Here is a 21,697-nt window from a genome sequence, read left to right on the forward strand (position 1 = left end):
TTAATAAAATTTTAAATTAATTTAAAAATACATTTTAATCATTTAAAATTTTAAAAACATGGTTCAGTGTCTAAATAAGACTATCTTTTAAAAATTCATCTTAGGTTTTTTAAATTTAATATTTAGAAACTAAAATTGTTTCTGCAGTTTTTTTTTAATTTAGTTGACCAAAACTAAATTCATCTACAATGTATAATAATATAAATATAGGTATGACATTTATATAATTTTGGTACGCGTTCATTTATTAATATATATTGTTTTATTGAAAGCTGTCCACTCATTCGAAATTTGTCTTTTTTCATTCTTTAATTTAGATCAAAGAAAAATTTGTTAACAAATCAATTCACAAAAGTTACGTCCACTGATATAGCGAAATATTAATCATTAATATGCTTTTAAAAAAGTTTAAAATAATTAATGCATATATTACAGTAAAATGGTAATGAAAATTACATTTTCTATATTTTTATTGTTCAGTAATGGACTTTAATTATTTAAAAGGAACTCAAACTCATTATTTAATGAGATTATAATTTTTTAACCTTAAAAACATGTTATATATGGTATGATACTGAGTCCCATTTACAGTTTATTCCGTTTATAACAGAAAAAAAAGGCAACTATTTAGTATTTTGAGAAGAGACGTAAGAAATCTGTATATACATATTTTTGGATAATATTGGTATGAAATATTTTAAAAAGATATGGTCCATTATCATTTTGATATTTTTTTTACCACGTTTTTTTTATCAATTTGTGTTACAAAAAATTATTTAAGGATTAGAAACATTTTTCTTTTAATATAAACCTGATAAAGAAAATCTCCAATTTATTTTTTTATTCTATATATAATTATTTTTGTGGCCTTTTATTATTAATAATATAGGAGACTCTTGTCTCTGATACATTCACTTGTGTGTGCGTGCTGTGACTGTTGTGTCTGCGTCTTCTACTCTGTAATGGGTAGCGATATTCCAACAACGCAAATTTGACAAAAATTTGACAACGCCACGTGTCAACTTTTAAGTGGACGTAATTTGAATGTTATTTGTAATTAAAAATCTGATTTGGAGGGGCAGAAGTTAGGATTCCGAAAGTGCCCTCTTCATTTTCGAACTGTAACTTCTGTCGTTATCAACCTATTCTCTCTCCATTTTAGGGATTCGAAATGGAAAACGTTTCTTCAACAACAGATTTTTGACAACAATTTGACAACAACACGTGTCTCACTGTCATTGGTTGTTTTTATTAAATTTTGTTTAAAGATTCATTTTGTTTTGGAGGGCATTTTTGGAATAATTTTCAGAAACTTTTTGGCGCTTTTCAGAAACCCTGCAAAAGTCTCTTTCCTCTTTTTCGAAACTCTCTTTCCCCCTCTGAAACTCTCTCTCCCCCTTTTCGAAACTTTCTCTCCCCCTTCACCGAAATATCCTTCAAAATTCTATCTCCGTCATTGAAGTTCCTTCCTTTGAAACTCTCTCTGTCATTGAAGTGGTGTCTCTGTCCACCGTTGTTCTTCCGTCGCTTGGGTCCACCAGTGTCTTTGGAGGAAGTCGTCTCTCTCTCTACGCCATTGAAGTGCTTTCTGTGCGCCATTTCTCCAAAGCTCTCGTTTTTCCGCTGGCACCGTTGTTCCTTCGTCGCTTAGGTGCATTGTTCCTTCCTCTTTGGTTAGCGAGTGGTTTTGTCACAAGCTCAGTACACCTATTTCCTTTAGCGATTCTGCAGTAAAACAACAGGGAATTCTCGTTCCCGAACCATAAAACCTCTCTCCCCTTATCATACCTCTCCAAACCAGATTAACCTAGGTTTCCTGTTACCAAATCTGCACTAAGTCAGCCACCGCTCACCCACTCTGACTCGGAAAGAATCAAATAACACCAAGTTACTGTAACCTCCCAATTAATCAGGGGATCCTAATATATTATGCTAGCTGCAAAGTTGCTTACCGGAGGGGTGATAAGGAACCCAAATTACGTTCAGCAAAAGTGGGCAGCAGCAGTTGGTGGTGGGTCTCTCCACCTGGAAGTGCTCCAGCCACCACCAGGAAACCTCCATCATCATCTCTTTAAGTGGGCTCGGCACTGAGAAATGGAAGGGGATGAAAATGGGGTTTCTGGTTTCTGGAAAAATCTGATGCGATTCTGTAGAATTCTGCAGAACGCGCGTACGTTCAATTTTGGTTAGTCAAAATTGGACGTTCGTCCAATTTGCTCGACCAATTAGTGGTCGGCCAAAATAGCATGAGCGTTCGGTTTTGTGTTCTAAGGTAACGAGCGTTCGCGTTCGTCCTTAGGTAAAGTTAGTAATATATTAGACATTCGTCCAAACAGTATCCAGTGAATTAGTGATTTTAGGCATTCGTCCTTAATTTAGTATTCTCATGAAGCAATCCTGAGCGTTCGGTCTTCACGTGGTATTCTTAGGTTGCAATCATGAGCGTTCGGTATTAATTTGATATTCACGTTCGGTTTTGATGTATTAGTGTGCGTTCGGTCTTAAATTGATATTCGTAAATTTAGATCTTGAACGTTCGGTTATAAATTGATATTCTTAAGGTTGGATCATGAACGTTCGGTTTTAGTGTATTAGAAATTTTAGCGCTCGGATAAAATTAGTACTCTCAGGATTTGATTTAGTACCGAACGGTCAGAATGGATTTAGTACCGTTCGGTCAGATTTTGATTACTGTTTGGTTAAGTCGAGATCATTCGGCCAAGGTTCTAGACGTTCGGTCTGTACTCTATGTGTTCGGTTAAGTGATCTAGGTATTCGACGCAGACTATAAACGTTCGTCCTAATAGTTTCCGTCATAGGCAGCGTTGGGTCTCGAGGAGGCTTTATCTTTGAGCGTTCGTCCAAACAGTTTCTAGTTAATAGTATTCGGTTTAATAATGTTTGGTGTTTTAGTGTCGAGCCTAAAGAGATTGACTGAATTTAATGGTCATGAGTTGTTTAGTGCAGCAATGTATGATGAACTGTTATGTACGTTTTCTAATACTGTTGTGTACTTTTTAATTTCAAAACTTATGGTTTGTTGAACTGTTGTTACGTTTTCCTATTAATCTATGTGGTTGTTAATATTGTTATAATTTTTCATTACTCAATACCCTTTATTTTTCCTTTTTTATTTGTTTAATATTGAAGTATTCCAACTTGAAGTATTCTAATAATGATCCATCCAAAAAACCTTCAAAACACAATCAAAAGGACTCCAAAATAACCCTGGGGAGTGCTTAAGTCAGGCCTGGGTAGTTCTTCTCAACTTTCAGCACAAAAGGGGAGTTTTTTCCTGGTAAGCGATTACACGGTCCCAATAATCGATTACAAGTGCATCTGTCCTGTGTCAATGGTGCAGGACCTCACTTGTAAACCTATAAACAACCTGTAAACTCCTCCTTCACTTCACATTCAAAGTTATTGTAAAAATCATGTTGGTTACAGTGTAACCACCTTCATCTTTATTCTTCTCTTCAAGCAGCTTAGCCTGCAATGCAGATAACTCTTCTTCAAATTCTTCAATTACAGCATCTTGTTCCTCTAAAGCATCATTAATAACTTTTATGTGTTTTCTATTGATTGTTGATTTTTCTTGTTTCTTCAAATCATCTAAATTGACAACCAACAAACAATCCATGTAACAAATTTACCTGCAACACATATACACAAACAACTGCAAAAAACAATTGTTTTTTGATACAAATAACCAACGTAAGTCACAACCCAAAAGTAAAAAACATCAAAAAAATGACGAACAGATGCAAGACCAAAAACCCAATCCCAAAATACGAATACGGAAACATGAAAAAGTTCATACCTTGTTCGAAGAACCATTGTCACCGGACGAACCCATTGCACAAAAAAGGTAACAACTTCGATAAAATCGACACCGAACGAGACAAGCGTAATCTCCAACTCAAACAAAGAAGACGAGTTCACAGAGACACCGAAGGAGACAACGGTGATCTACAACTCAAACAAACAAACCCAATGTCCACAGAGATTCAAACCAAAGAAATGGTCACAGGGAAGCGGGACAGAGAGATCTTCAAAACAAACGAAACCCTTACAATGGAGGACGAACAACAGTTATGAAGAGAGAAGTTCAAATGAATTTCAAATCCCTAAAATGGAGAGAGAATAGGTTGATAACGACAGAAGTTACAGTTCGAAAATGAAGAGGGCACTTTCGGAATCCTAACTTCTGCCCCTCCAAATCAGATTTTTAATTACAAATAACATTCAAATTACGTCCACTTAAAAGTTGACACGTGGCGTTGTCAAATTTTTGTCAAATTTGCGTTGTTGGAATATCGCTACCCATTTGAAATTCATTTGAACTTCTCTCTTCATAACTGTTGTTCGTCCTCCATTGTAAGGGTTTCGTTTGTTTTGAAGATCTCTCTGTCCCGCTTCCCTGTGACCATTTCTTTGGTTTGAATCTCTGTGGACATTGGGTTTGTTTGTTTGAGTTGTAGATCACCGTTGTCTCCTTCGGTGTCTCTGTGAACTCGTCTTCTTTGTTTGAGTTGGAGATTACGCTTGTCTCGTTCGGTGTCGATTTTATCGAAGTTGTTACCTTTTTTGTGCAATGGGTTCGTCCGGTGACAATGGTTCTTCGAACAAGGTATGAACTTTTTCATGTTTCCGTATTCGTATTTTGGGATTGGGTTTTTGGTCTTGCATCTGTTCGTCATTTTTTTGATGTTTTTTACTTTTGGGTTGTGACTTACGTTGGTTATTTGTATCAAAAAACAATTGTTTTTTGCAGTTGTTTGTGTATATGTGTTGCAGGTAAATTTGTTACATGGATTGTTTGTTGGTTGTCAATTTAGATGATTTGAAGAAACAAGAAAAATCAACAATCAATAGAAAACACATAAAAGTTATTAATGATGCTTTAGAGGAACAAGATGCTGTAATTGAAGAATTTGAAGAAGAGTTATCTGCATTGCAGGCTAAGCTGCTTGAAGAGAAGAATAAAGATGAAGGTGGTTACACTGTAACCAACATGATTTTTACAATAACTTTGAATGTGAAGTGAAGGAGGAGTTTACAGGTTGTTTATAGGTTTACAAGTGAGGTCCTGCACCATTGACACAGGACAGATGCACTTGTAATCGATTATTGGGACCGTGTAATCGCTTACCAGGAAAAAACTCCCCTTTTGTGCTGAAAGTTGAGAAGAACTACCCAGGCTTGACTTAAGCACTCCCCAGGGTTATTTTGGAGTCCTTTTGATTGTGTTTTGAAGGTTTTTTGGATGGATCATTATTAGAATACTTCAAGTTGGAATACTTCAATATTAAACAAATAAAAAAGGAAAAATAAAGGGTATTGAGTAATGAAAAATTATAACAATATTAACAACCACATAGATTAATAGGAAAACGTAACAACAGTTCAACAAACCATAAGTTTTGAAATTAAAAAGTACACAACAGTATTAGAAAACGTACATAACAGTTCATCATACATTGCTGCACTAAACAACTCATGACCATTAAATTCAGTCAATCTCTTTAGGCTCGACACTAAAACACCAAACATTATTAAACCGAATACTATTAACTAGAAACTGTTTGGACGAACGCTCAAAGATAAAGCCTCCTCGAGACCCAACGCTGCCTATGACGGAAACTATTAGGACGAACGTTTATAGTCTGCGTCGAATACCTAGATCACTTAACCGAACACATAGAGTACAGACCGAACGTCTAGAACCTTGGCCGAATGATCTCGACTTAACCAAACAGTAATCAAAATCTGACCGAACGGTACTAAATCCATTCTGACCGTTCGGTACTAAATCAAATCCTGAGAGTACTAATTTTATCCGAGCGCTAAAATTTCTAATACACTAAAACCGAACGTTCATGATCCAACCTTAAGAATATCAATTTATAACCGAACGTTCAAGATCTAAATTTACGAATATCAATTTAAGACCGAACGCACACTAATACATCAAAACCGAACGTGAATATCAAATTAATACCGAACGCTCATGATTGCAACCTAAGAATACCACGTGAAGACCGAACGCTCAGGATTGCTTCATGAGAATACTAAATTAAGGACGAATGCCTAAAATCACTAATTCACTGGATACTGTTTGGACGAATGTCTAATATATTACTAACTTTACCTAAGGACGAACGCGAACGCTCGTTACCTTAGAACACAAAACCGAACGCTCATGCTATTTTGGCCGACCACTAATTGGTCGAGCAAATTGGACGAACGTCCAATTTTGACTAACCAAAATTGAACGTACGCGCGTTCTGCAGAATTCTACAGAATCGCATCAGATTTTTCCAGAAACCAGAAACCCCATTTTCATCCCCTTCCATTTCTCAGTGCCGAGCCCACTTAAAGAGATGATGATGGAGGTTTCCTGGTGGTGGCTGGAGCACTTCCAGGTGGAGAGACCCACCACCAACTGCTGCTGCCCACTTTTGCTGAACGTAATTTGGGTTCCTTATCACCCCTCCGGTAAGCAACTTTGCAGCTAGCATAATATATTAGGATCCCCTGATTAATTGGGAGGTTACAGTAACTTGGTGTTATTTGATTCTTTCCGAGTCAGAGTGGGTGAGCGGTGGCTGACTTAGTGCAGATTTGGTAACAGGAAACCTAGGTTAATCTGGTTTGGAGAGGTATGATAAGGGGAGAGAGGTTTTATGGTTCGGGAACGAGAATTCCCTGTTGTTTTACTGCAGAATCGCTAAAGGAAATAGGTGTACTGAGCTTGTGACAAAACCACTCGCTAACCAAAGAGGAAGGAACAATGCACCTAAGCGACGAAGGAACAACGGTGCCAGCGGAAAAACGAGAGCTTTGGAGAAATGGCGCACAGAAAGCACTTCAATGGCGTAGAGAGAGAGAGACGACTTCCTCCAAAGACACTGGTGGACCCAAGCGACGGAAGAACAACGGTGGACAGAGACACCACTTCAATGACAGAGAGAGTTTCAAAGTAAGGAACTTCAATGACGGAGATAGAATTTTGAAAGATATTTCGGTGAAGGGGGAGAGAAAGTTTCGAAAAGGGGGAGAGAGAGTTTCAGAGGGGGAAAGAGAGTTTCGAAAAAGAGGAAAGAGACTTTTGCAGGGTTTCTGAAAAGCGCCAAAAAGTTTCTGAAAATTATTCCAAAAATGCCCTCCAAAACAAAATGAATCTTTAAACAAAATTTAATAAAAACAACCAATGACAGTGAGACACGTGTTGTTGTCAAATTGTTGTCAAAAATCTGTTGTTGAAGAAACGTTTTCCCTCTGTAATATAATATCTCTTACTCTGAAAGTACAGTCTCCTTTGCTTCATCTTCGTCATCATCTTCAATCAATTAGCTAATCATTAACAGCATGGCGGGGTGTATAAGCTTCACCGCCACGCGCGACCGCTGCTTCCGCTTCTCCTTCTCCAGCGCCGGCCTCAAATCCGCCACCACTGATCTGGGTCAAGGTACCATCATGCACTGCTGGGTCCCCAAGGCCCACAAAGACTCGAAGCCCAACCTCCTCCTCCTCCACGGCTTTGGCGCCAACGCAATGTGGCAGTGGAACGACTTCCTCCCCCCACTCACGCGCCGCTTCAACGTCTACGTCCCGGACCTCCTCTTCTTCGGGGACTCTCACACGACCCGCCCCGATCGCACCGAGGCCTTCCAGGCCCAGTGCGTGGCCGCCCTCCTCCAGGCCCACGGCGTCCGGACAAGCAGCGTAGTCGGGATCAGCTACGGCGGCTTTGTCGCCTACAGCCTCGCCGCGCAGTTCCCTGAGCGCGTGGAGAAGGTGGTGCTGTGCTGCGCTGGGGTGTGTTTCGAAGAGAAGGACTTGGATGAAGGACTGTTTCAGGTGAAGAGCGTCGACGAGGCTGCCGAAATCTTGCTGCCTCAGACGCCGGAAAAGTTGAGGCAGCTTTTGCGCCTCGCGTTCGTCAAGCCCTCTAAAGTCACGCCCACTTGTTTCCTCACTGATTACATCAACGTGAGTACCACGCGCCGACCTGAATTTCAATTAATTTTTATTTTGTTGGTTTACTTTAAAATTGTTTGGTCCACTTGTTCCTAATTACATCATGCTCTGTTATAATCCGATGGTGGTGGGTGACCCGTGGTAGAGACGATTTATTTAATGTTTAGGTGGAGAGAAGGAGAAAAAAAATAGAAAGATGTAAGAAATGAGCACAAGGTTTGATTTTTTTGACAATTGGATCAAAGAAAGGTTTGCCTCTTTTTCAGTTGTCGTTTTAATTGAACATAAGTTGTGCCTGCGTGTGTGTTCTCTGTTGGTCCATTTGGATGCTCTCTTCTACACAATACCATGGTCCTCTCGTATTGAGAACAACACCCAAGTATGAGCACGTAAGCCTTTATGAAAAAGTACGTGTATTTTAATCAAATTTGTCGTTTCTATTTGATTTCAACCGTTCTTGATTGCTCCACAATGAGAAATTACCCAAAGTTCTGATTGCTTGCACAAGCATGGGAGTGCCAATTGCCTATTTACTGAAGTTTGTAACTTGCAGGTGATGTGTACTGAAAATATCCAAGAGAGGAAAGAACTGATCGAAGCATTGTATAAGGATAGAAAACTGTCTGATCTTCCTAAGATAACACAGGTTTTTTCTTTTTCTTTTTAGACTTTACATTATGGGTTAGTTTCACCATGTTTGCCATCTATCACTGAATGACATAACTTTTTTATGATGCAGCCTACGCTAATAATCTGGGGAGAAAAGGACTTGGTATTCCCAATAGAACTAGCTCACAGACTCAAAGGGTCTCTCTCTAATTCACTTGTAGTTTTGTGACATTGTTAATTTTGTCTTGAAAATGTCTCTCCAATTTACACTTAACGATTGCTTTAACTTCACATCTGATTTTAGGCATCTGGGAGAGAACGCAGAACTAGTGGTTATTAAGAATGCAGGACATGCCGTGAATGTAGAGAAGGCCAATGAGATGTACAAACATTTAAGATCCTTCCTCATTGATTCCACAGCTCCAACTATGCAAAAAAACCACAGTAACGGTCGCCATGTGGATTAGCAGAAAAATAGAAAGATGTCACACTACAGACATTTAGATTTGATTTCACCATTGTAGATATGCTTGTGTATTAATTTGTTTGAACGCTATTATCAGTCATGTGGTATTGTTTTTTCTCGGGCAGGACTGAAAGGGGATGGTTGTGAAACTGGTTCCATATAGAGAGAATAAAAACAGTGCATCTGTTTCTTATTTAAAGGAGTGTCAGAAAATAGTTTTTAGAGAGCATCTTCCACTGTAAATTCATAATTAAGGAAACTCGGCTGGGATTGCATGGTAATAATATCATGACTTGTTGTGTGTGCATTTCAACACTTCAATCTCTATGTCCTTCGGGTGATTACAGTGCATCTATCTCTTGTCTATTTATGTTTCCATGCTTTAATGTACCATTTTATAAGGATATAGAAATTCATATTGCTGTTATCAACAGTGTTTGAGTTATAGTTTCAAACATCTCAAGCGAATATTTCCACTTTTTTAAGGATTATCGCGTTGTTTGGTTCCACTAGAAACCAGTGGAACAATCTTGAACGGAAAGAAGAAATGCTATATTAACAAAGGAAAGATAAAAAATGCTTCCATTAATCTCAATTTTCATTTTTTATGTGAGATGCTGTTTTTTCTTGAAATCATACTTACCATAAAGTTAAGGAATGGACAATGGCTCAGAAGGAAACTGATCTCCAAACACGCACTAATTAGTCATAGTCATATTTCACAGTTTAAAAGAGAAGACGCAAGGAATAAAGCGGATAAAGAATCATTTTGGGCCTTGGGCCTCCGTATACTTCCCCATCCTCTTTTGGGCCTGTGGCCTCCTTTATGCACATGCCCATCCTTTTTATGGATTCAATTTAGAAAGTAAAAAAAAAAAGGCTTAATACCCTATTTTGTCCCCAGTTTCGTTCGAAAATGTCAAATTAGTCCATCCTTTAAAAACTGCGTCAATTACGTCCTCACTTAATAAAATTTGCATCAATGAAATACATTCCGTTAAATCCGTACAAACGGCGTTAATTGAGGCAGTAGAAGAAAGAGAAAAATAATTAACGCTGTTTGTACGGATTTAACGGAAGGGATTTCATTGATGCAAATTTTATTAACTGAGGACGTAATTGACGCATTTTTTAAAGGATGGACTAATTTGACATTTTCAAGCGAAAATGGGAACAAAATAGGGTATTAAGCCAAAAAAAAATAGTAAATATGTAAGAATGGAATACTTACCTACACTTAAAATACATCTTAAAATATATAAATGTTACCTACACCTTACTAAAGTAGCCGAATTGTAGTTGCAAAATTACCCACAGAAACTAGGAATGAATTAGCGAGTGCTCCTTTCTTTGATCATAAACTATTTTAACAAAAACAAAAGAACCAGAAAGCCTACAGTGTAGGAGGAATGGATGCGGAATACCTTTATTCTTTTCTAAAGCAGCTTTTACTAATTAAAAAGTTTTGACGATATTCTGAAGTGAACGGCTCCCCTGAATGCTCATCACACTAAGCTCAAAATCATACCAGCCAAAATGGAACTCCAAACAAACCAAGCTGCCAAACATTCACAAAGAACACAACATTAATCATACATGTCTAATTACAACTGTAAATATATGTTTTCCATGCAAGACAATACATTTTGTTTCACCCAAATTAGAACATTGAAGTGTCAAAACGATCAATTGTTATCTATCTTAAATAATTATAAGCTTAACCAAAAACTCATTAGTTCTTATTAACAGGTACAAAAGGAAAAAGAACTTACATAAGAAGAAGAAGGGATAAGCAGAAGCAGAGTCAAAGAGGTAGTCCTGGTTCTGGTTGTAAGCGGGGGAGCAATCGAAGCTGGTGTTATAGCCTCCTTTACAGACACAGAGGAAGCCATTTCCAGGCTCCGAAAACCCGCACACTCCGCCGCTACTCTCGCAGCCACTACACTTCGTAGTCACCAAGTTATTATCCAAGGCCCCGCCATAGGAGAACTTCAACGCCACCCCATACACCCAGCGCGAGGGGTCAGTGGGGGTGTCGCCCAGCGACACTACAGAAGCGTAGGCTCCACACTGCATGGCTTTCAGGTCCAGCTTCCCGTTGCCGTCAAGGTTGGCGGGGGAATAGACGCAGCAGGAGTTGGTGGGAGGGAAGAGAGGGAGGCCGAGGGAGGCGACGGCGGGGCAAGTGTAGAGGGAGGCGCAGAGGTAGTCAAAGGATGGGTCGCAGAGGGGGGAGGAGAGGGAGAGGGAGGGGTGGCAGGAGAGGAGGAGGAAGGTGGTGGAGGTCAGCTGGAAGGGGGAGGTCCAGTCGAGGGTGAAGCTTGTGGTGGCGGGGTGCATGGCGGAGCAGCTGGACATGGAGGACGGGGCGAGAGTGAGGGTGGAGGTGTCGTAGGAGATGGAGGTGATAGGGTAGGTGGCGGCGGAGTGCGTTTTGAGAAAGAGTTGGTCGGCGGTGCCGTTGGAGGCGCAGGTTATGTAGGGGCTGAAGAGAGGGGAGCCGCAGCCTGGACCGGTGCCGAAGGGGAACTTCACCTGAGTGGAGCCGCACGTGTCGCGGCATGCTGCGGCTGGTGCAGATGGGAATATGTTGATGGAGAGAAAGGTGAGAGTAAGAAGAAGAGAAGCTGGTAGTGCTGCTGCCATGCTTTCATTAAAGAATCGATGTCACTAGCTTAGCTTAAGCTTCTTCACATCTATTTTTGTTACTTTATACCTTTTTTTCTTTTCATATAAAAATGCTCCCTTATTAATTCACTAATTATACTTTAGGCCTTAAGATTCATAGTAATTGTGATTTTGATTTTCTAAATTTCAGGAATTTTTTTTTCTTCAAAATTGAAAAAATATATTTTAATTTAATAATAAAAAATGGGTAAAATATGTTTTTAGTCCCTAAACTATTGGTCTTTCGTCTCTCTTTCAAAGTAAGGTACAATGTCCTCATTCTTTTTGAAACGTTCGTTTTAGTTCTCAGAATTTTAGTTTTAGTCCTCATTTGTTGTTAAATGAGGACCAAATTTTTAAACAGTGTTTAGTTTTATATTCTAATTCTTAAACTTTAAAAATTAAAACGTAATCTATCAATTCCAAAAATTATATTTTATTCTCTCAAAAGAAAAATGACATGTTAAAAAATAGTTATATTTTTTAAAAGAAAAATTGTTTCTATTATTTATTGTATAGAAAAAAATGTAGCACGTATTAAAATGTACAACAATAGTATAGTACATAATGAAGGATGTCACATTTACGTGAGTATTTGAGTGAGATTTGGAGGTTCTCAATATATATATATATATATATACACACGTGGGTTTGATAACGTCCATTGATATATAGTAAATAAAAATACAATAATTTTGATTCTCAAACCTAAAAAGAAACCCCACCCTTACTCATCTCTCGTTATTCTCAACCCTTTCTCTCTCGATCCCAAACCCCCCAAAATCCCTCTCTCACACCAACCACTTCACTGCCATTCATTCACTCCTCAAAGAAGCCAAAGCTCTCAACTTTTCCATGCACCCTTCTCTTTTCAGCTCCATCACAACATCCCATATTTCCCACCACCGTGTCGCGAAGCCTTTTCGCTCTTGGGTAATGTTGCTCCCCTTTGTGCCGAAATTGGAGGGCCCACTTATAACTCACTCTTGGCTGCCCTTGCCTCTAATGGGTGTTTGGAAAGTGCGTACCAGCTGTTTGAGGAAATGACTTCAGTAATAACAGATAAACTTAGTTATTACTGTCATACTGATTTAATTAATTATATAGTGATCTGTGATCTGTGAGTGTCTTCTTTCTGCAAGTGATCTGTGATTCTCTTCATGCTAATAATACATAGCCCCTTGATAATAGATGATGGTTAATAAGTCTTGTGACTTTGTGGTTTCTCAGTGATTTTTGTTCTTTTTTGTAGAGAATTGAAAACAATCCGAGCTTTGCACCCTCACTGAGAGAGTCTGTTGGAGTTGTACCTACTGAAGAGCATACTGTAATTGAACTCACCGGCACAGACAGACCTGTTACTATCTGAAATCTGTGCAGTTCTCACGGACCTTCACTGTAATGTGGCGACTGCTGAGATATGGACACACAATACTAGAGCTGCAGCTGTAGTTCATGTGACAGATGATTCCAGCGGCTGTGCCATCAAGAATCCGTCTCGCCTCTCTACAATAAGGGATTTGCTATCTAATGTTCTTAGGGGAAGCAATGATCCAAAGACAGCAAGGACAACACTTTCACCCCCTGGAGTTACAAACAGGGACAGAAGATTACATCAGATTATGTTTGCTGATAGGGACTATGAGAGGATTGAAAGAGAAGGACGAGGGGGACTCAGAGATAGAGACAAACGCCCTCTCCCTCATGTAACTGTTGTAGATTGTGTTGAGAAGGATTACACTGTGGTTACCATGAGAGCAAAAGATCGACCAAAGTTGTTGTTTGATATTGTTTGCACTTTAACTGACATGCAGTATGTAGTTTTTCATGGTGTTGTCAAGACATTACGGACAGAAGCTTTTCAGGTTAGCCAGCTTTTTTCTCTTTGTGTTTTTGCTATATGGTTCAACCTTTTTTGTTTTGTATCCTGTACTTGTTATTGTAGCTAAACTAAACTCAAATACTAAAAGTTTTGGCCAGTAAATTTCAACTGCTATGACTTAAACAGAAGATGAGAACTTAACCTAAAATATTAGTTCATTATGTGAGAAAGTTCTATGGCTCAAGTATAACATTAAATTAAGTTTCTTATTCTACTTAACGTTAGACTCATAACAATGTTTTGATCAGATGAACTACATGCATTCTATAGTTGAGTTTCATATGGTCAGCATGAATTTTTCTGACCGAGCATATTTTCTCCTTCATCTAGGAGTTTTATATTCGTGGCTTTCCCATTAGTTTAGAGGCTGAACGTGAACGACTGGTGCAGTGTCTTGAAGCAGCAATTGAAAGGCGAGCATCTGAGGTGTGATAACAATCCATAGCTTGAAGCTGCACGTCTCACAACCTTTTGTGAATGGAATGATGATGCTAAGATATGTATTTGTTTGCAGGGAATGGAGCTGGAGTTGTGCACAAAAGATCGTGTAGGACTTCTTTCAGATATCACAAGAATATTTCGAGAGAACAGTTTGTGTATCAAAAGAGCAGAAATATCAACAGAAGAAGGAATGGCAAGAGATACTTTTTACGTTACAGATGTTACTGGTAACCCAGTTGACCCCAAGATTATAGATTCAATTCGCAGACAGATTGGTGACAAAGTACTGAACGTAAAGCATAGTTCTAGTATTTCACCAAAGGCCCCTCAACCCACAACAATTGGATTTCTCTTAGGAATTTTTTTCAAAGCTCGATCTTTTCAGAATTTTAAGCTGATCAGATCTTATTCTTGAGTCCTCCTTTGTATATTCTCTGCATTTTCCTTCACTTACTCTCAAGTGAAACAGAAATTTATGTGTGCAAGTTAAAGAGATTGTATATATGTTTCTCCCCAGCAAAGGGTCTTGGAATTTACCCTGTACAGTAGAAGAAAGCTTAAACACACATCTACATAGCTTAGTTGTGCTCAGTAGCATGTTACCTAGGTTCAATATGAAGCAAGTAGTCCTTTTAGGATGCCAAATCCAAAAGAGTATATAGTGCTTTTAGGGGTGTGATTTTTAGTAGATACGATTGGGTCTGTACATGGTTTAAAGAATACATTTTGGTGGTGTAATTTGGAGTAGATGTAAACTTTGGTATGTACATAAAATTCAATGGAAAAATTGTAATTATGTGTATAATTGTATGTCTCCTTTCCTTTTTCTCTGTTCAAATATCCTGTTCTGCACTAAGTACTGCCATGTGTATGGATGTAAATTACATCTATACATAAGAATGTATACATAAGAATGTGTACATAAGAATGCTATTTGATTTATCTTAAACCTGAAAGGTCACTATGGTAGATGTAAATTACAAACCAAGAAGGGATGATAATTAAAAATCTCAAGATAATATGCTAATTAACGAGATGACTAGTGTTACCATTTACTTGCTTGTTTGAGAAAACGTTGATAAAAAAAAGAAGCTATTTATGAATTTGTATGGTAGCATTACTCCAAGTTATATATTAAAGGCTTGAATAAGTTTAATGTTTCTAAAAATATCATCAGTTTTTGCTTTGAATGTTTAATGATTATTGTTTAATTGAGTATGTAAAAAAATAATTTTTTTGTTAAGTTTATTTTATTATATATATCAATTATATTTTCTATGAATTTATTAAAAAGTAATGTCCTTTAAAATTATACATTTTCGTATCATAAATAATATATCATTATTAAAATAAAAGTAAGTTGAGAAAATAAAAATATGTAACGATGTTTTAGAAATCAATTAAAAATGTAAACATAGCTGTAAGAAAAGAATATAAATATTTTCATAAACTTTATAATTTGTAATATGTTAATGTTTTAAAACATTATTAACGACTTAAAACAAAAACGAATGCGTACATTAAAATAATAATACTTGTGACTTTGTGGTTTCAAAATTTATACAATTGTCCAATGAAAGAAATAATGATTCAATGTGCATAGGTAGTTTGGATATAGAAGGTGTTTTGGATTACATAAAGACTTAAATTGGTATTTAAATTGTATAATCAATAAGCCACTATCAATCAAAATTTGCATGGAAATCAAAAATTGAATAGCTAATGTGTTGTTCCATAAATTAGAATGAATTGAGCAATTAGTAGACATGAAATGTTAAGTTTAGAAGAGAAGTTAACTTAAGATATATAACTTTTTAAAATCTTATTCAAAAGTATAAAAATTACTAGACATGTTAACAGATTATTTTCCAATGGAACTTTTCCATCCACCCTTCTCTTTTCAGCTCCATCATAGCATCCCATATTGCCCACAACCGTGCTCGCGAAGCCTTTTCGCTCTTGGGTAATGTTGCTCCCCTTTGTGCCGAAATTGGAGGGCCCACTTATAACTCGCTCTTGGCTGCCCTTGCCTCTGATGGGTGTTTGGAAAGTGCGTACCAGCTGTTTGAGGAAATGACTCAGAGTGGTATTGGTTTCAACACACTGGGATTTGGGGTGTTTCTTTGGCGGGTTTGTGGAGAGGGTGATGTGGAAAGGGTGGTGAGGTTGTTGGATGAGGTTAAGGAATGTGGTTCTGGGATTAATGGTTCTGTTGTGGCGGTTTTGACTGTTCATGGGTTGTGTCGGGCTTCTAAGGTATCGGAGGCTTTGTGGATGTTGGGTGATCTCAGGAGTAGGGGTTGGAAACCCGATTTCATGGCTTACTGGGTTGTTGCCGCAGGGTTCCGATCAATGAGGAATGTGGCTGATGAAGTGAAAGTTTTAAAGATGAAGAGGAAGTTAGGGGTGGCTCCTAGAAGCAGTGATTACAAGGACTTGATACTTGACTTGATTACGGAGAGAAGGATGTGTGAAGCAAAAGAAGTTGGGGAGGTTATAATTGGTGGTAATTTTCCTGTTGATGACGACGTTCTCAATGCATTGATAGGATCGGTATCAAGTGTAGATCCTAGTACTGCTATAATGTTTTTCAATTTCATGGTTGAGAAAGAGAGGTTCCCAACTATTTTGACTGTCAATGATTTGTGTAGGAGTCTGTGTAGGCATGGCAAGGTTGATGAGTTATTGGAGGCGTTCCATGTTTTGAATTCTCAAAACTACTTTAAAGATGTGGAGGGTTTCAATGTAATGATTTCATTTTTGTGCAGGGCTGGGAAAGTGAGAGAAGGCTATACTGTTCTGCAGGAGATGAAGAAGAAAGGGTTTCAACCCAATGTCTCGTCTTATAATTACATAATGGAAGCGTGTTGTAAGGAGGATCTACTGCGTCCGGCGAGGAAGCTCTGGGATGAGATGTTCTCGAACGGCTGTTTGGGGAATTTGAAAACATACAACCTTCTTATACAAAAATTTTGTGAAGTGGGACAAACTGAAGAGGCTCAAATGCTCTTTTACCAGATATTAGACAAGGGAGTGGAACCTGATGTTACCACTTACACTTTTCTTCTAGAAGGAATCTGCCAAGAAGACAAACTAGAAGCAGCTTTTGAGCTCTATAACAAGTCTGTCAAACAGGACATAATCAATGCAAAAGGCATATTGAGCTCCTTTACATCATCACTGTGCAGGAAAGGTATTATCCAGTCAATCAAATCTTTGTAACATAATGCACTGCAAATGCGTGCTTGTCAGCTTGCTGCCTCATCTCAATTTAACATATGCTGTATGTTTTTCAAGCAGGTCATCATATGGCTGCATCCAAATTACTTTGTAGTCTCAATCATGATATAGGATGTGCAGAATCCCATATAATTTTGTTGAAAAGTTTGTCAGATGCACAAGAGATTCCAATTGCCATTGAGCACTTGAAGTGGGTTCAGGAAAAATCACCTTTGATACTGAGAGATATATGTACTGCACTTTTGGATTCTCTTTCTTCTGCTACGTGCCCAGAGCCCATGTTACAGTTCCTTCAAAGAATACAAAATGTGTTTGATTTCCCTTACTTCGAAGGATATGTGTGACAAATGATTACGATTTGAGAAGATTATGTTCTCAGTTTTGGGTGCCATTGGTTAAGTGTACATGCAACTTAGTAACAAAACCTTTACAGCATTGGTGTATTTAGATGAGAAATTTTGGGAGTAATTTATATTTTGATTATATTTGTTCTATATGGAAAATTGTGTTGTTTGAATTAGCTGTTTTGAGAAAAAAGGATTTTTTTAAAAATATTTTTATCATATAAACCACTTATGAATCAATACATCAAAATTACATGTATAAGATTTGTATTAAACATGCCTTAATAGATATTAGCATATGATTAAATACTTAGATTTACAAACAAATATAAAATAATAAGTTACGACAAGTTTATTACAGTCTAAATTGGACATCTATCTATGTCACAATATGCAAAAATTTCTTATTAGTTTCTCGACATCCAATATCTTAGTCTATAACTTAGATTATCAATGAAACAAAGAGATATGTTTGTTATAACAAATACAAACACTTAATACATAAAATTCCATGTATGTAATCATAATTTTTTACCATTCTTAATAATTTTTAAGATCATTTTCATACAACATGCAATTTCATAAATGTTTAATAAACATAATTATATGATATAACTCATTTAATTAAAATCACAAATTAATAAAATATTTTAGACAGAGAATATGATTGAGTTTCAATGTTGTATTTGCTTGAATGAAAAGTTTTCTAATCACATCAAATTCCTAAATTATAATAAAGAAAAATATAAAAATTTACTCTATTTATCTAATCGTATTTAAAACTTAATTCAAAAAAAATTTATACTTCACACATATAATTTAGTTACTATATCAACTTATCAAGTATCCAATTCATCAAGCAAAACTTAGTTACATTCAAATTCAACAATTCAAAAAAAATTCTTAACCAACCACAGTCTCTACATAAAATTTAAGATACTTTCACATTCATATTATTTCTATAAAAAAATATATAAATAACTTCTCTTATATACAATGTTTATCTTTAAAACAAATTCTAAAAATCCAGACAAAAAAATTACTCAAAATTTAGAAACCTAAATCAAAGTATTATGATCAAACAAGTGGAGATACATCTCAACTTATTGACGAAAAAAATATTATTAGAATTGTGACATCTCAAATATATAGCAGTATATATATAAAGGTATCATCAATCATAATAATAGAAAACAGTTAAGACAGTAGTTTAAGGTGTTTATGATTACAGTCATCCGGAATGGTCTAAGAATTTAAAACTTTAAGTGCAATAGCGTACTAAACTTGAACTTAATCATAAAGAGTATTTCAAAAGAACATAAAATGACTAAGGAACTCCTAGGAAGACTAGGTTGCATCATCAGCATCCTCAAGCTCTTGTTCCAGGGGAACCTCCTCAACATCTACTCTCATCCAAGTGGATGATCATTACAAAAGGAAACATACACAGGCAACACAAACAAGCAAGAGTGAGCTAGATATAAAAATCATGTTATACAATCACACACATCATGCAAAGACCATAACACAATACAGACTAAGACCGAACGCATTATTCTGATACCAATGATCGACCACGTGATTTGACCATCGGGACTAGCATGAAATGTCAAGTTCCAGGGGTTTGTGCACCCGGGTGGTGTAGTAACTGGAAAACCATCAGCTGCAACCCGAGGTTAGTCCGTTATAACTCACCCAAGAACCTATGGGCTAGGACCTCCTACTATTCTCACCACATGACTCATCACTCTCTACTTGAGCATGGATGATCATTAAAATGTCAGGATAAACCCCATAAGGTCACTTCGGCCATTCATACGATCAATCACAACAAACCATAGGGCATCACCATGTAACCTCCCTTGAGGATCATGGAATTACGTCCAATAATCACACCTGATGCACTTACTTGAATCACAAACTTTGTACATATACATACCTTCAAACTGTATTCCGCAACATAATATAACATACTCTTAATCATGTTACACAGATCAAGTCACCTAAATCAGTTATATAGACATACATACACCCTGACAGTCAAACAACATCAAACAGCTCAAACATATGAGGAAAAGTGTGAAACTCACTCAACCTGGTCGCACAGCGCACTAGGGTGCAAGGCAAGACAACAAAAATTCGCACAGCGCACTAAGCGAATTTTCCTGATGGGGAAGGCAAGGCTTGACAGCAAAAATTCGGACAGCGCACGACCCTTGGTGCACTGAGCGAATTTTCCTGACGGTGAGCCTTTCAGCTAAAATTCGCATAGCACATAGGGTGCACTATGTGACTCTGCATAATCTGCAGAATGAAATTCTGCATAATCTGCAGAATGAAATTCTGCAAATTTCAGGCACTCAACACCCCAGAACTCGTTCTAGACCTCTTCCTTAACTTCTAATGATCCTAGATCGTAGTATAAGCCTAATTAAACCTGTCTATTTGATTATAAACATTATTAGCATGATTTTAAAGTGATCAATACCCAACTTTTAACTTAAAACTCCGATTTCATTAACCCAAGAACCCAATTTCAATTCTACCATTTTGAACATGAATTTACTCAGTTTTATGACCCTAATCAGTTCTAATTGACTCATCCAAGCTAGCCAAACTGCCTAATTGGACTCAAGACCACCTAAGCTCAAATTTACTACCTCAGTTCCTCTCAAAAGACCTAAAACAGTAGCCCAGTAACTGTTTACTCATCTAACATAGCTAACACATGATTTCCACCCTCAAACACTCCTTATTAACCCAATTGGTCATCGGAGAAGAATCAAATGTCTGAACACATCAGACTCACCATAAGCGCCGGTACATATGACTAGTCACAACTTGTTGGGCCATGCTAGGGCTGCTCTATGATCAGGGATGTACCAACTCCGGTTTTTAAGATTCCTCTATCCTACCAACAACGTGCTCTCAACCAGTCCTAAATTACCTCTCTACACTGTCTCAGTACTTCAATCACACCCCCAATCATAGTAACTCACAATCTCAGTTTACTTAATCCCTTCCAAAATGACCATCATAACAGTATTAACACTCTCCACCATATTTAATCACAACAACATAGTTATTCCCAGATCAATCACAACATCAATTCACAGTTCAAACAGCATTCACATACAGGGCAGTTTCATATAACATAAATTTACAGCTTCAAACAGAAATCTAAGTCATACATGCCCTAGTTCACTAAATCGAAATTAAGAGAAAAACCCAGCTCCCTTTACCTGGATTCCAAAGCACAACTAATTTAAGAAGTCCTAACAGTAACTCCGCACAAAGGCAGGTTCAACAGTACCTATAAACCACCAAATTGGTGTAGAGCACAACTCTTAGAGCTTGTTTGGGCATAAAATATGAAGATGAAACCTCACTAGTAACATGAAACCAGTAACGTTGCATGCCCTAGGCTCTAGAAACAACGAAGGAAAGGGGAAAAATCACTTACCGGTCCAAACGAAAATATGATCAGATCAAAAGGAAGCCCTTGACGTTGTGGTTGCTTAAGCGGCCCCTAAACAAAAGTCTAACGGTTCAACAAAGGGATATTTTAGAGAGAAGTCAGAGAACTTTTAGGGAGAAAGAGTTTTTAGAGAGAGAAAGGAAAGCTGTAAAATGAACTTGGATTTCTGAAAAGTCTCCTCTAAGACTAAGGTATCCTTAGTTTATGGGTCTGACTGCCTTAACAGAAGATCCAATAGCCTTATACTTTTTAGACCCTTACAAGAAGAAAAGATTCACAAAATAAATAACAACTTGTATCTTTTAAAAGTATCGTTAAGTAAAAATGTTCAACATCTATTGTGTACTATAATCATATTTTGAAAAAAAAAAATAAAAAAAATTTAAAGGTAAGTGAAAAAGAGAGAACGAGAACTAGAGAAAGATAGAAAATAAAAAGTAATAAAGATTTGAAATTTTACCAAGAAAAATGTATTTTTAACAATTCTTTTAAATATATTTTAACAACATATAGTGATTGATTTATTTTAAATATTTTTAAAAACTAAATTTAAATAAACTAATAAAATAATGACATGTTACTGTTAA

At 37.1% G+C, this 21,697-nt stretch overlaps 4 protein-coding genes and 1 long non-coding RNA gene across 9 annotated transcripts; 3 read left to right on the forward strand and 2 right to left on the reverse strand.

Moving 5' to 3' along the window:
- Positions 1 to 7,249: 7,249 nt before the first annotated feature.
- LOC124824663 (uncharacterized) lies at positions 7,250 to 9,379 on the forward strand. The gene is made up of 4 exons (XM_047297122.2): positions 7,250 to 7,995; positions 8,537 to 8,629; positions 8,723 to 8,790; positions 8,897 to 9,379. The coding sequence occupies exons 1-4, from the start codon at positions 7,372 to 7,374 to the stop codon at positions 9,057 to 9,059; spliced, it is 948 nt and encodes a 315-aa protein (XP_047153078.2). The 5' UTR covers positions 7,250 to 7,371; the 3' UTR covers positions 9,060 to 9,379.
- Positions 9,380 to 10,271: 892 nt separating this feature from the next.
- On the reverse strand, positions 10,272 to 12,052 carry LOC148205533 (uncharacterized). The gene is made up of 2 exons (XM_088103435.1): positions 10,831 to 12,052; positions 10,272 to 10,616 (listed from the first exon to the last, which is right to left on the reverse strand). The coding sequence occupies exons 1-2, from the start codon at positions 11,702 to 11,704 to the stop codon at positions 10,564 to 10,566; spliced, it is 927 nt and encodes a 308-aa protein (XP_087959561.1). The 5' UTR covers positions 11,705 to 12,052; the 3' UTR covers positions 10,272 to 10,563.
- A 381-nt stretch (positions 12,053 to 12,433) lies between these two features.
- Positions 12,434 to 14,853, forward strand: LOC124824658 (ACT domain-containing protein ACR6-like). Of its 5 annotated transcripts, none has more exons than XM_088103436.1 (4): positions 12,436 to 12,845; positions 12,978 to 13,590; positions 13,938 to 14,033; positions 14,122 to 14,853. In XM_088103436.1, the coding sequence occupies exons 2-4, from the start codon at positions 13,348 to 13,350 to the stop codon at positions 14,461 to 14,463; spliced, it is 681 nt and encodes a 226-aa protein (XP_087959562.1). In that variant the 5' UTR covers positions 12,436 to 12,845; positions 12,978 to 13,347; the 3' UTR covers positions 14,464 to 14,853. The 5 variants fall into 5 exon arrangements, with proteins under 5 accessions (XP_087959565.1, XP_087959562.1, XP_087959563.1 ...); XM_088103437.1 differs by having other exon boundaries at positions 12,436 to 12,777; XM_088103438.1 differs by having other exon boundaries at positions 12,436 to 12,745.
- Positions 14,854 to 15,714: 861 nt separating this feature from the next.
- Positions 15,715 to 17,782, forward strand: LOC124824660 (pentatricopeptide repeat-containing protein At5g14080-like). Its single transcript, XM_088103434.1, has 2 exons — positions 15,715 to 17,241; positions 17,349 to 17,782. The coding sequence occupies exons 1-2, from the start codon at positions 16,122 to 16,124 to the stop codon at positions 17,630 to 17,632; spliced, it is 1,404 nt and encodes a 467-aa protein (XP_087959560.1). The 5' UTR covers positions 15,715 to 16,121; the 3' UTR covers positions 17,633 to 17,782.
- A 1,009-nt stretch (positions 17,783 to 18,791) lies between these two features.
- On the reverse strand, positions 18,792 to 21,343 carry LOC148205534 (uncharacterized). The gene is made up of 3 exons (XR_015785437.1): positions 21,096 to 21,343; positions 20,875 to 20,945; positions 18,792 to 19,035 (listed from the first exon to the last, which is right to left on the reverse strand). It is a non-coding gene; the product is annotated as an uncharacterized LOC148205534 (long non-coding RNA).
- Positions 21,344 to 21,697: the final 354 nt, after the last annotated feature.

Source organism: Vigna umbellata, chromosome 1, assembly GCF_029865625.1.
Source record: "Vigna umbellata cultivar VRB3 chromosome 1, Vumbellata_1.0, whole genome shotgun sequence".
Classification (NCBI taxonomy): domain Eukaryota; kingdom Viridiplantae; phylum Streptophyta; class Magnoliopsida; order Fabales; family Fabaceae; genus Vigna; species Vigna umbellata.